General features: G+C 48.0%; 1 protein-coding gene across 2 annotated transcripts; it reads left to right on the top strand.

The window, feature by feature from the left end:
• Positions 1-412: 412 nt before the first annotated feature.
• Wap (whey acidic protein) lies at positions 413-3,584 on the top strand. 2 transcript variants are annotated; one of them, NM_011709.5, is made up of 4 exons: positions 418-532; positions 1,743-1,877; positions 2,193-2,357; positions 3,438-3,584. In NM_011709.5, exons 1-4 carry the CDS (start codon positions 445-447, stop codon positions 3,452-3,454), a joined length of 405 nt encoding a protein of 134 aa, NP_035839.3. In that variant the 5' UTR covers positions 418-444; the 3' UTR covers positions 3,455-3,584. The 2 variants fall into 2 exon arrangements, with proteins under 2 accessions (XP_017169991.1, NP_035839.3); XM_017314502.2 differs by lacking the exon at positions 3,438-3,584 and having other exon boundaries at positions 413-532; positions 2,193-2,470.
• Positions 3,585-12,982: the final 9,398 nt, after the last annotated feature.

Below are 12,982 nucleotides of genomic sequence, written 5' to 3'. Positions count from 1 at the left end.
GCCCGGACTCGAGCCTTGCTCAAAACCTCCTGTCTTGTTTTCTATGTGACTGTACAAATTTGGAGCTCAGAATTGCCTTTGTCTGTGATGGGTTCCAACCCAACCACTCAAAGTGACACTTGTCACATTTGTCACTGATCCTATTTCTTCTTTTTCTGCTCCTTCATTTTCTCCGCTTTCATAATAAACAAGTATTACTTTTTAAGTGGGGGAAAAAATGACCACCCTTACAAAGGACTTTTTAAAAATGGCCTCCATTGTGGCCCTTGTTCCTGGCAGCCTGGGCCTGCTCTCTCTGTGTGGCCAAGAAGGAAGTGTTGTAGCCCATCTAGAGCTGTGCCAGCCTCTTCCCCCACCCCACCCCCAAAGTCTTCCTCCTGTGGGTCCTTTAAATGCATCCCAGACACTCAGACAGCCATCAGTCACTTGCCTGACACCGGTACCATGCGTTGCCTCATCAGCCTTGTTCTTGGCCTGCTGGCCCTGGAGGTGGCCCTCGCTCAGAACCTAGAGGAACAAGTCTTCAACTCAGGTAAGCCCCAGTTTCTCACCTTACTACCGGGTGTGGCTTGGAGAACCACACTCACACATACTGATCCCAGCTGTCTATGCTGAGGAGGCAAGGAACAAAAGAACACCCCTAGAGAAGAATCCAAGGGTGGCAGGAAGTAGGGGCCTGTCCCACACAAGCTGTACAGCCAGGAACCTGGGTGGAAATGTTCAGGCTAAGAGACAGGTTGATGAGAGTTACCCTCAGGCCCTGGTCACTTCTGGTCAGATTCTTAATGTTCTACCTATAATGATGAGCCTCTGACCTAATGCTCTGCCCAGGTCCATGAGCCCATGACCTAATGCTCTGCCCAGGACCATGAGCCCATGGCCTAATGCTCTGCCCAGGTCCATGAGCCCATGGCCTAATGCTCTGCCAGGTCCATGAGCCCATGGCCTAATGCTCTGCCAGGTCCATGAGCCTCTGACCTAATGCTCTGCCCAGGTCCATGAGCCTCTGACCTAATGCTCTGCCCAGGACCATGAGCCCATGGCCTAATGCCCTGCCCAGGACCATGAGCCTGTGGCCTAATGCTCTGCCCAGGTCCATGAGCCCATGGCCTAATGCTCTGCCCAGGTCCATGAGCCTGTGACCTAATGCTCTGCCCAGGACCATGAGCCCATGGCCTAATGCTCTGCCCAGGTCCATGAGTCCATGGCCTAATGCTCTGCCCAGGTCCATGAGCCTGTGACCTAATGCTCTTCCCAGTTCCATGAGCCCATGGCCTAATGCCCTGCCCAGGACCATGAGCCTGTGGCCTAATGCTCTGTCCAGGTCCATGAGCCCATGGCCTAATGTTCTGCCCAGGTCCATGAGCCTCTGACCTAATGCTCTGCCCAGGTCCATGAGCCTCTGACCTAATGCTCTGCCCAGGTCCATGAGCCTCTGACCTAATGCTCTGCCAGGTCCATGAGCCTGTGGCCTAATGCTCTGCCCAGGTCCATGAGCCCATGATATGCTTCCTAACTCTCACAGCTACTTTCTCATTCTGGCAGGTTTTCTGGTTTTCTTAGTTTGGCTTGGTTTGGTTTGCTTTGCTTTGGTTTGGTTTGGTTTGGTTTGTTCACCTTTAAGGCTCCTCAAAGGCTTGACTTTTTGTAGCTTCTATCCATGTCTCCATGCCTTCTTCTGAGAAGCCTTAGAAGTGAGGTTGATGTCTGGGCCCCCATTTACCTCCACGTCTTTTGTGCAGTTCAGTCCATGTTCCCAAAAGCCAGCCCCATTGAGGGCACAGAGTGTATCATCTGCCAAACCAACGAGGAGTGTGCCCAGAATGCCATGTGCTGTCCCGGTTCCTGTGGTAGGACCCGCAAAACTCCTGTCAACAGTAAGTCCCCGCCCAATCCCGGTGGTGGGGAGGAGCCAGCAGGGTCAAGAGTCTGCCTGGAGAGGACACATAGTCCTTTACCCACACACCAACTCTGTGAACCCCACTTGCCTGTCAGACCCTCCCTGCAGCCTGCTGTCCATCCTAGCCCCTGGGGTCTTGAGCTTCCAAGGGCGCTGCCTGACCATAAGACAGACTTCAACAAATGCCCCATTCATGAAATAGGGCTTTTCAGTCATGGGGTCAGTAAAGTGCACTCAGCAAATATGGGGCATGAAAGGGCTTTGGGTGGTAAGAGTGACCATCTCTCCCCAGTTGGTGTTCCGAAAGCTGGCTTCTGCCCTTGGAATCTACTCCAAATGATCAGTAGTACCGGGCCGTGCCCAATGAAGATAGAATGCTCCAGCGACCGTGAGTGTTCTGGCAACATGAAATGCTGCAACGTCGACTGTGTCATGACATGTACACCCCCAGTGCCAGGTATGCAGTCTCAAAACCCTGGACCCCCACTTCTCCCTAGATCTCCTCTGGCCCCCACCTTACCCTGCATCAGATCCAAGTGCAGATACAATGTGAGACCAGCCCAGGACTAGGTCCCAGGGTAGGAGGAGAATGTCCTAGCCAATCCTGCAAGCCTGTGGGGACTTTCTGTGGCCACTCACTGTAGAAGTGAATGTCAATGAACAATGGACCTGAGAGAACAGACCATTCTAGCACTCAAAACTAGTCCTGGTGAGTCTATGGGCCACATGGTGCCTTAGGCACTGAACCTGAGCAAACAGTAAAGTGCTCAAAGTTAAGAACATGAGCTCACATCCGGCTGCCCATGTCCACCTGGGCGCCCCCTGCAGGCGGGCGTGTCTCACCGACCTGTCTATGGGTGATGGGGGCACTGTAAAGAATTGGGCTGGAGAGATGGCTTAGCAGGTAAGAGCACGGACTGCTCTTCCAAAGGTCCTGAGTTCAAATTCCAGCAACCACATGGTGGCTCACAACCATATGTAATGAGATCTGACGACCTCTTCTGGTGCGTCTGAAGACAGCTACAGTGTACTTAGGTATAAAAATAAATCGCCGGGCAGTGGTGGCGCACACCTTGATCCCAGTACTTGGGAGGCAGAGGCAGGCAGATTTCTGAGTTCGAGGCCAACCTAGTCTACAGAGTGAGTTCCAGGACAGCCAGGGATACACAGAGAAACCCTGTCTTGAAAAACCAAGAAAAAATTAAAATAAAAAATAAATAAATAAATCTTTGGGCTGGAGCGAGCAGGGACTGAGCGAGCGGGGCTAACCAGAGCAAGCAGGGTTGACTGGAGCGAGTAGAGGTCCTAAATACAATTCCCAACAACCACATGAAGGCTCAACAACTGTACAACTACAGTGTACTCATACACATAAAAATAAATAAATAAATCTTAAAAAAAGAAAGAAAGAATTGTACACACTCACCTGCAAAGCCAGTAAAGGTCTCCAGCCTTCAGGTCCCTGGAATGCTGGGCCTGACTAGGCTAGAAGCAGAGGTGACCTCCCTCCTCTCATCCCCATCCATCTCCCCTACAGTGATAACCCTTCAGTGAGCAGCCGGCCCTGGCATCCCTGCCTGTCGGGAGTGACCAGCCCAAGTCTATACAGCAAGACCCTTCACTCCTGGATCCAGAGAGAACATAATGCTTTCAATCTGCTGCTAATAAAAATCCATTTGGCTTTATGTCTCTGTCTGTCTGTCTGTCTGTCCTGAGCTCCTGAAGGAACGACAAAGCAGGCACAGGCCTGCATTACCCTAGGATCTCCAGGGTGGCAAGACAGCCACAGGTGATTTCCCAGTAGTGAGGAGCAAGCATGGGAGGGTGGGATGCTGACTCAGGCTTGCTGAGCTACAGCCAAACTCCATCCAGATTGTGGGACCAAGGTAGACCTCAGGACCAGGAAAGAAATGGGCATCGTCTGCATCTGAATCCTTCCAAGGTACGACCAGCCCCAGCCCCAGACAGAAGAGAAGCTGAGTTTGCAAGGGGCTTGTCTTAATTGGGGTTTCCACTGCTGCAATGAAACACCATGACCAAAAAAGCAAGTTGGGGAGGAAAAGATTTATTTGGTTAATACATTCATGTCATTCATCACTGAAGGAAGTCAGGACAGGAACTCACACAGGGCAGGAACCTGGAGGCCGGAGCTGATGCAGAGGCCATGGAAGATGCTACTGGCTTGCTCAGCCTGCTTTCTAATAGAACCCAAGACTGTGGTCTCTGCAGCCCAGGGATGACACCATCCACAGTGGGCTCCTCCCACCCCAATCAATAACTAGTTAAAAAAAAAAAGTCTTACAGATGGATCTTTTTTCTTTTTTAAACTTATTTATTTACTATATGTAAGTACACTGTAGCTGTCTCCAGACACACCAGAAGAGGGCATCAGATCCCATTACAGATGGTTGTGAGCCACCATGTGCTTGCTGAGATTTGAACTCAGAAGAGCAGTCAAAGCTCTTAACCACTGAGCCATCTCTCCAGCCCCTTACAGCTGGATCTTAAGGAGGCATTTCTTCAATTAAGGTTCCATCCACTCAGATAACTAGTTTTATGTAAAGTTGATGGAAGACTAGCCAGCATTGGGAGTCAAGGCCTTGAAGCCTTAGCTAACGTGGAAGCGTGGAGGAAGCAAGGCGTAGTAATCGAGTGCACAGGGTAAGGTCAGCCATGCACCGACACAGCTCCCAGCCAGCATCGTATAGGCTCTCCAGCAAGGCATGTGTGCCCCACTCAGACAAGCAGCATAACGCACAGCTCCTGCCAATGCTGACAATCAGCCCAGATTCACATCAGACTCCAGCTTCAGATACCAGCTCCAAGTCTAGCGCCGCCCCACTTCCACCGTCCCTTTGTAACTAGAAGTAGAGATGTTCTAAAGAGAGACTCATGACCCCTCCCTTTGGCTATCAGGCTACTGAGACATTCTCACTCTGGGAGAATCAAAGGGCGGAAGCTCTGTCCAGTCAGGAGAAATCTGTCTCTGGTGCTGGTTATTTGTTTTTATTTTTGTTTTGTTTTTCTGTCAACTTGACCCAAGCCAAGGTCACCCAGGGAGAGGGAACCTCGTTTGAGATTCCCTCAGATTGGCTTGTAGACATGTAGGACATTGTCTTGATTAGTCATTGGTGTGGGAGAACCCAGGTCACTGTGGGTGGTGCCATCCCTGGGCAGGTAGCCCTGTAGGTATATTAGAAAATAAGTAAATAAAACTAGGCGAAACAAGTCAGGGTGAGCAAGCCAGTAAAGTTCCCGCATGGTCTCTGCTTCAGTTCCTGCTCTGAATTCCTGCCCTTCAAAATGGACTACAACTGTAACTGTAATAAGCCCTTTCCTCACCACAAGTAGCTTTTGATCATGGTCATTATCACAGCAATGCAAACTTCCCAAGAGGAGAGTTCACATATGCTGACAGCTTACCAGACCACCTTACCTTTGGATAGATTGGAGAAGAGACAATGTCAGGTCAGTGATGGGCGGGACCACATCTTGCCCAGGGCTGCTCAGCTGTGTATGCCTCTTGTCCCCTATGTAAGTCTAAACCTCACCCAGGACCTCAAAGATGGAGCTAGGGAATCAATGGGCCTCTTTATTTGTTCCTCAGCTTGTAACTACTAAATGATCGTTAATTGGTGTGCTGAGGGCAGGTGGCTCAGCCTGGCTTGTTAGGACTGCCAGAGCCCAGGCCTTGACACTAATTACTCCAGAAATACCTTCAAGTTAAATAAGCCGTTAGAATAACTCATAAAAGCACTTCAAGCACTGAGCTTATAAAGGGTCATGAAGGACAGAGATCAAGAGTAGCCAGATTGTCTTACTCGATGACCTATGGCCATAAAGAGACACCATGGCCATGACAACTCTTATAAGATTTTAATTTAATTTAATTGGGGCTTACATTTAATTGGCTTATATTTTCAGAGGTTTGGTCCATCATCATCAAGATGGAAGCCTGATGACACATAGGCAGATGTGGTGCTGGAAAAGGAGCTGCAAGTTCTACATCAGAGCCCACAGGCAGCATGAAGAGAGGGTGCCACTGGGCCTGGCTTGGGCTTTTGAAATCCCAAAGGCCACCCCTAGTAACACATTTCTTCCAACAATGAGGCTATACCTCCCAATCCCTAATGGCCACACATTTAAATCTTTGAGCCTAAGGGGACCACTCTTATTCAAAACCCCACACAGATGAAGAGAAGTAAGGAGGGGCCAAGGGGTGGAAGATGCAGGAATGTCCCTATGGGACAGACACCCACCAGGCACACCAGAAATCTTCCTCATCATTCAAGTCCAGAGCTTTTAGGAAGTTTCATTACATAATCATGATCGATTAAACTACTGACTGTCGGTGACTGAATTCAGCCACCATCCCCTCTCTCGTACCTGGAGGTCATGAGTTGATCTGGGAGGTCCAGCCCACACTAATCCTGTGCCTGGTCTTTGTGGTGACCAGCCCATCTGAACCTGCAGAAGTTCCCATATGATCAGTCCCCATTTGAAGCTATGGAAACCACCCTTTCAAGTCTCTATGCTGGGAAGATAAACATCTTGTCACACAAAGAAGCACATGAAAAAAGCAAAAGGAAGTCAGCACGGGCAAGGCAATTTCTTTTCTGCAAAAAGAAGCATGCATCAGAAGCCAAACCAGGCTAGAAAGCAGCACTCTTAGCCAAAATGGCCTCCAGCTCTCATCTCTGATGTAAATGGTGACTGTGTTTCTTCCCGTTGGTGGGAGCTCAACTTCATAACTGATGGGATTGACATTTGACGCAATTAGCTAATGGGTATAAAGAGGGAGGAGGGGACTTGGGAAATATGGGTCCTTGTTAGGCTAGCTACCTGGGTAGAAAAACACAAAACAATATTTCTTACACCCATCTGAAGCTATGATTTGGCTGCATCTCAAATGAACTGGATCAGACTAGGGTAGTGTTTTATAGCAATTTCCCCTGAGACAAAAATCCTCCATCTTGGAGAGAATCCTAGAAAGTCATGGGATTTTCTAAAAAGGGGTGCCAGCTAAAACTCAAAAGCTCCATCCTGCAGAGAAGCTAGTTAAAACTCAGGAAGTAAACAACACAAAACTTTCAGGAAGTTTCTGAAACTGATCACATGTGCTAGGCTCCTCCTTCCTCAAATGTATATAAGCAGTAAAAACTGCTGAAAGACACTCTTGGGCCAGTAAGCCATATGGAAAAAAACTCAGACCAGCAAGCTACTTGTAAAGGACCCTCCCCAGCCCATGGAGCTGCCTACCTGCTGCACAGTATGCTCCAGGTTCCCAGTTTTCATGAGCCGTTGCTCACACTAGGGTGGGCTTCGGTAGTTAAGTCGTCTCGAGTCACTTCTGCTCCTGTAAGTAACCCTCTGTGGTGGTGTGAATGAGAACGGCCCCATAGGTTCCTGTGCTTGGATGCATGGTCATCAGCCGGTGGAACTCTTTGGGAAGGACTAGGGGCTGTGACCTTTTGGAGATGTGTCACCAAGGTTTCAAAAGTCCATGCTATTCCCAGTGTAGGTTCTTTCTCTCTCTGCCTCCTACTGTGGATCAAGATGCAAACCTTCAGCTACTGCTTCAGTGCCAAGCCTGCTTACTTCCATGCTCCTTGTCATGATGGTCATGGACTTTAACCCTCTGAAACAGTAAACTCTCAATAAACTCTTTCTGTATGTTGTCTTGATCATAGTGGCTTATCACCGCAATAGGAAAGTAACTAAGACACCTTCACTCATACTGCTATGAGTAACCCAAAGAACACTCATTGTTTCATCAAGCTGGACTTTGGCAGTCTCTTACTGTGATCCATCATTGGTTCCCTATCTGGGCTGAGTAGATATTTGTTCATGTCTCTCCTTTCTTGCCTCCTACCAGTCATAATAAAGGGAAGGTCACATGGCTTTGCCATCTTAAGGGCCAAATACTGGGAAGATTAATTTTAATTGTTAATTTGACTGAATTTAGAATCAGCATGGAGGAGCTGGAGAGATGGCTCAGTGGTTAAGAGCACTGGTTGTTCTTCCAGGAGTCTGAGTTCAATTCCCAGCAACCACATGGTGGCTCACAACCATCTATAATGGAATCTGATGCCCTCTTCTGATGTGTCTGAAGACCGTGACAGTATACTCACATATATAAAATAAATAAATCATTAGAAAAAAAAAGATACCAGGCAGTGGTGGCCTTTAATCCCAGCACTTGGGAGGCAAAGGTGTGCTGATTAAGATGTTTCTAGACTGCTTGCTGACAGGAGCGTGATAGAGCTGTCTCATGAGAGGCTCTGCCAGTGCCTGACAAATACACAAGTGGATGCTCACAGCCTTCCATTGGACTGAGCACAGGGTCCCCAATGAAGGAGCTAGAGAAAGGATCCAAGGAGCTGAAGGGGTTTGCAGCCCCATAGGAGGAACAATATGAACCAACCAGTACCCCCAGAGCTCCCTGGGACTAAACCACCAACCAAAGAGTACACATGGTGGGACTCATGGCTCCAGCTGCATATGTGTCAGAGGATGGCCTAGTCAGTCATCAATGGGAGGAGAGGCCCTTAGTCCTGTGAGGACTCTATGCCCCAGTATAGGGAAATGCCAGGGCCAGGAAGTGGGTATGGGTAGGTTTGTGAGCAGGGGGAAGGGGAATGGGATAGGGGGTTTGGGGAGGGAAAATCAGGAAAGGGGATATTAACATTTGAAATGTAAATAAAGGAAACATCCAATAAAAAATAATTGTTCTGGGCTGGTGAGATGGCTCAGCAGTTAAGAGAACTGACTGCTCTTCCAGAGGTCCTGAGTTCAATTCCCAGCAACCACATGGTGGCTTACAACCATCTGTAATGAGATCTGATGCCCTCTTCTGTTTGAAGACAGCTACAGTGTACTCACATACATAAAATAAGTAAATAATTTTTAAAAGGAAGGAAGGAAAGAAAGAAGGAAGAGAAATAATTTCACTTCCATTTGGGACTCAGAAAAAGTATAGATATCTGTCAAATAGAAAAACACAAATTTGGTAAAAGAACAAAAAAAAAATTGTTCTTCTCATACACTGAAAAAAAAAAAGATGTTTCTAGATGACTTTAACAAGGAGAAAAGACCCATGTGAATGGGAGGGAAGGGGTGGAGAACACCATTCTGGGGACTGGAATACCAAAATAAATAAAGAGAAGAAAGTCAAAGCCAGGCATGGTGGCACACATATTATTATTATTATTATTATTATTATTAATTTAAAGTATGACTGCTCTGATGCATATACACCCTCAGGCCAGAAGAGGGCACCAGTTCCCTTATAGATGGTTGTGAGCCACCATGTAGTTGCAGGAATTGAACTTAGGACCTGTGGAAGAGCAGCCAGTTCTCTTAACCTCTGAGCCATCTCACACACATCTTTAATTACATCATGCAAAAGGCAGAGGCAGGAGGATCTCTGAGTCTGAGGCCAGCCAGTGAGCTCCAGGGCAGCCAGGACTGCTCTAAAGACTGTCTCTAACCCTCTCCCCCCACCCTGCAAAAAAAAAATAAAAAATATAGCTGACCATCAACATTCATTTCTCTCTGCTTCCTGACTATGCCTTTTGGGTCTGAGGTGAGGAGGTGCAGTAGCTCTGCTGGCTACTGTGTGCTCAGGTGGCTCAGCAGGTCACCTGTGCATGGAGCTCAAGGCCAGTTCAGTTTCAGCATCCACACCATTCACGTTAGGACCAGTGGTCCTTCTTCCATTCCCTCAAGTCACTGCAGGACTAGGCACCTCCTCCCCACTGAGGCCAGATGAGGCAACCCAGTTAGGGGAACAATATCCACAGGCAGGCAACAGAGTCAGGGTAAGCCTTAAGAAGCATTCTTGGGGCTGGGGAGATGGCTCAGTGGTTAAGAGCACCGACTGCTCTTCCAGAGGTCCTGAGTTCAATTCCCAGCAACCACATGGTGGCTCTCAACCATCTGTAATGGAGTTTGATGCCCTCTTCTGGTGTGTCTGAAGACAACTACAGTGTACTCATATACATTAAATAAATAAATCTTAAAAAAAAAAAGCATTCTTTACAGCACGTTGGTCAATACAATGCCCATGTCCAGATTACAACCTGATCCTGGTCACAGAACTCAGCAGCATCTAAGCATATCTTGCACAAGACCAACCCTAGCAATGGCCTCTGCTCCAGTTTCTGCCTTGAGCTCCTGTCCTTTCTTTGATGATGATGTGTGATGTGAGTCAAGTAAACCACAAGTTGCTTTGGCTATGGTTTTTATCACAGTGATAGCAACCTAACAAAGACATTGGCCAAAGTCCATCTTAAATCCCCTAACACTTTGGGGTTCCTTGCTCCTTTCCTAAAGCTCTACTCCCCAGCACAAGGTTGCCTGACAAACATGGTGGCTGACCCTATCTGAGCTGCATGGCTCTAGCTCCCGGCCACATGGATGCCTGCCACCCGGTGGCTAACCTGTGAACTGCCCAGCTCAAGCTGCAGGGCTATTCTCCAGTCCCCAGGCAGCTTTGAGGTTTATGGCTGACCGGCCCCGGGGTTTTCTTTTTGAACTCTAACTGTCCTAGGCTTCCATTTGTGTGTATGTCCTAAATTATTTTATTAATAACCCTAAGGAAGAACCCTGATTCCCTAGGCGCCATAGAATGGCTCTCCTGGGGTTCCCCAAGATCCCCAATAACACATCTTTCCTACTTAATTATTTAATTGGCAGAGAAAATGAACCCATTCCCATACTTCTAGCTGCCATAGTCCTGGGGCTACAAGGCCTCTGGCACCTGGTCTAGCCTGGGGTTGGTTCCAGGAACTGTGGCGAGGTATAGGCATGAGATGAGGGTGGCTCACAGCTTTAAGGAGCCTTGAGTGGAGGTGCTGTCTTCAGAGGCTCCAGCCTTTCACTGTTACAGAATATCTGATCACACTGTGAACCCTAAGACTGTGTTACTTACTGGAAAACCTGTTTGTAGTTGTGGCAGCTCTTAGCACACAGCTCTAATCCCAAACAATGACAGTAAAGTAAGTTTGTAGAAGGAAGCACCCATGTTTGAAAGTGATGTCTACCTAATTGAGTGGCAGGTGAAGTGAAGAATCAGAGAAGGATCTGACAGAATATGATCTGCCCAACTCTCACAAGAGGAAAGGGAAGCTACTTGAGGGGCAGCGCAGAGAAAAGGAAGGAAGCGGTTTTACTGCGACAGTTGTACAGAGGCAGATTGCCGAGTGAATAAATTAGACACAAGTGAAGACAGGAGCCAGAGAATGAGGACCCAGAAGATTACAACAGATTGCCAAAGTTAGTAGGAGTTCAAGCAAAACAGTCAAGAGGCCAAGAAAGAAGCCAGCTTGAATCAGTCAGTGTGGAGAGTGTGGAGAGTGTGGAGAGGAGTTTTGAGCCAGAACAGCTGAGTTGACCAGCTCAAAAGAAGCTAGAAAGGGTGAGCTTATTCAGCAACAAGTCTCAGAGGCTGAAAACATTCTAGGCCTAGATAAGATTCTACAGAGGCTAGAAGCTTCCAGGACTAGGCCTATTTAGCAAACAGAGGCAGTAGGCCTCCAAGACAACAGTCCCAGCACTAAGAATTTTATACATTCTCAGCTGGCTGTGGTGGTATGTCCACCACTGCAACCCTTCATTTCCTTTCTGGTCCATTTTATCTTTGTTTTGTTTGTTTGTTTTTCCTTTTTGTCATTTTTGCTTTTGGTTTCCTACTAAGAAACTACTGTTTAATCCAAGATAGTAAAAATGTGTTTCCCCTTAGGAGTTTTATATCTATATTATCTCTGACCTTTTTGAGCTAAATTTTGAATTCAGCATGAGACTCTTAAACAAGAACCACCAAGGTAAAGCTAGTGTGGCAATATAATGCTAGCTACTGTAAGGCTAAAGCAAGAGAAGCTTCCCTGGATAATTCAGCAATCTTTTATTAACAAGAACCAGCGTTTACGCTTGATTTTAGCCACAAAGGAGAGAAGTAATACACTCTTACAAACATAAAGATTTTTCAAGGAAAATTTTAAGTTAAATTTTCCTTTCTACAAAATTAGGGCCAGCAGGATAACTTAGTGGGGACCTGGGGGTGGGGGTGGGGCATGTCTTTTGTCCTGCACTCCAGAGGCAGAAGGAGGGGGATCTCTGTGAGTTCAAGACCAGCCTGGTCTACACAGCGAGTTCCAAAACAGCCAAGGCTACAAGGAGAAACGCTGTCTAGGAAAACAGACAGTTAGTTTAGGGGCCACTTGACTGTGAGTTCAATTCCCAGATCCCACATGATTGGAAGAAACAAATTTCCCCAAGTTTTCCTGTGATCTCTTCATGCACACATACACCTTTGTCCCAGAGATGCCGTCTGTGGTTTCCTAGCACTGGGATTACTGGGAAAACTCACCTCCCAACCATCCTACCCAGCATTTTGTACTATCTCCTCAGTCCTGCCGTGCGCTAAGGCAGGGCCTTCTCCAGGTCGTCCCGGCTGTCCTAAACTTGGTATGTAGACCAAGCTAGCCACGACCTCAAAGATCCTTTTTCCTGTCTCCTGGCTGGGGTTTTAAGGTGTGTGCCACCACGCCCGGCTATTCTGCTTCTTGATGCAGGGCCTCCACAGTAGTACAGGCTAGCCCTCGGCCTCCTGCCTCCATTACTGAGATTACAGCAATTTATCGGTGTGCCGTTGTATACGGTATGTCCTTTACTTGTTTAATCTAGACAAACTGCTTGCATTTCCGAAAAGACCTTCAGCTGGAGCTACAACTCGCTTCTCTGTAATTACCCGACACCTGGCAATGCCTTCCCGCCCCGAACCCCAAAGTCAACACGGCGGTCCCAACTCACGCCTCTCCTACAGGACCTGTGAAAGGCCCAAGGGAGTGGGGCAGAACGGGCTGACATCAGAGTCGCTACCCAAACTCCGCACAAGTAGGAGACTCTGGCCCGACGTGCCCTGCCGTGTAGAATTCACCCTCTCCTTCCCGTCTACGTTTCCCACGACCAGGATCTCACTACACTTCCCAGTACCGGAAGCCTGAGCGCAACAAAGATGGCGACTGCGGAAGGGGCGGAGGGCGTGGCCTCCGTCCGGGAGCACTGGGCCACCTAGCTTCC

Source organism: Mus musculus, chromosome 11, assembly GCF_000001635.26.
Source record: "Mus musculus strain C57BL/6J chromosome 11, GRCm38.p6 C57BL/6J".
In the NCBI taxonomy this organism is placed as follows: Eukaryota; Metazoa; Chordata; class Mammalia; order Rodentia; family Muridae; genus Mus; species Mus musculus.
This window is presented reverse-complemented; position numbering and strand designations above follow the sequence as displayed.

What these genes read in the sequence shown, in the direction of transcription:
- Wap (XM_017314502.2), top strand. Translation starts at nt 445, where the DNA reads ATGCGTTGCCTCATCAGCCTTGTTCTTGGCCTGCTGGCCCTGGAGGTG. An exon ending in GGAACAAGTCTTCAACTCAG is followed by an intron (nt 533 to 1,742) that starts GTAAGCCCCAGT and finishes TCTTTTGTGCAG; the next exon opens with TTCAGTCCATGTTCCCAAAA. An exon ending in CCGCAAAACTCCTGTCAACA is followed by an intron (nt 1,878 to 2,192) that starts GTAAGTCCCCGC and finishes ATCTCTCCCCAG; the next exon opens with TTGGTGTTCCGAAAGCTGGC.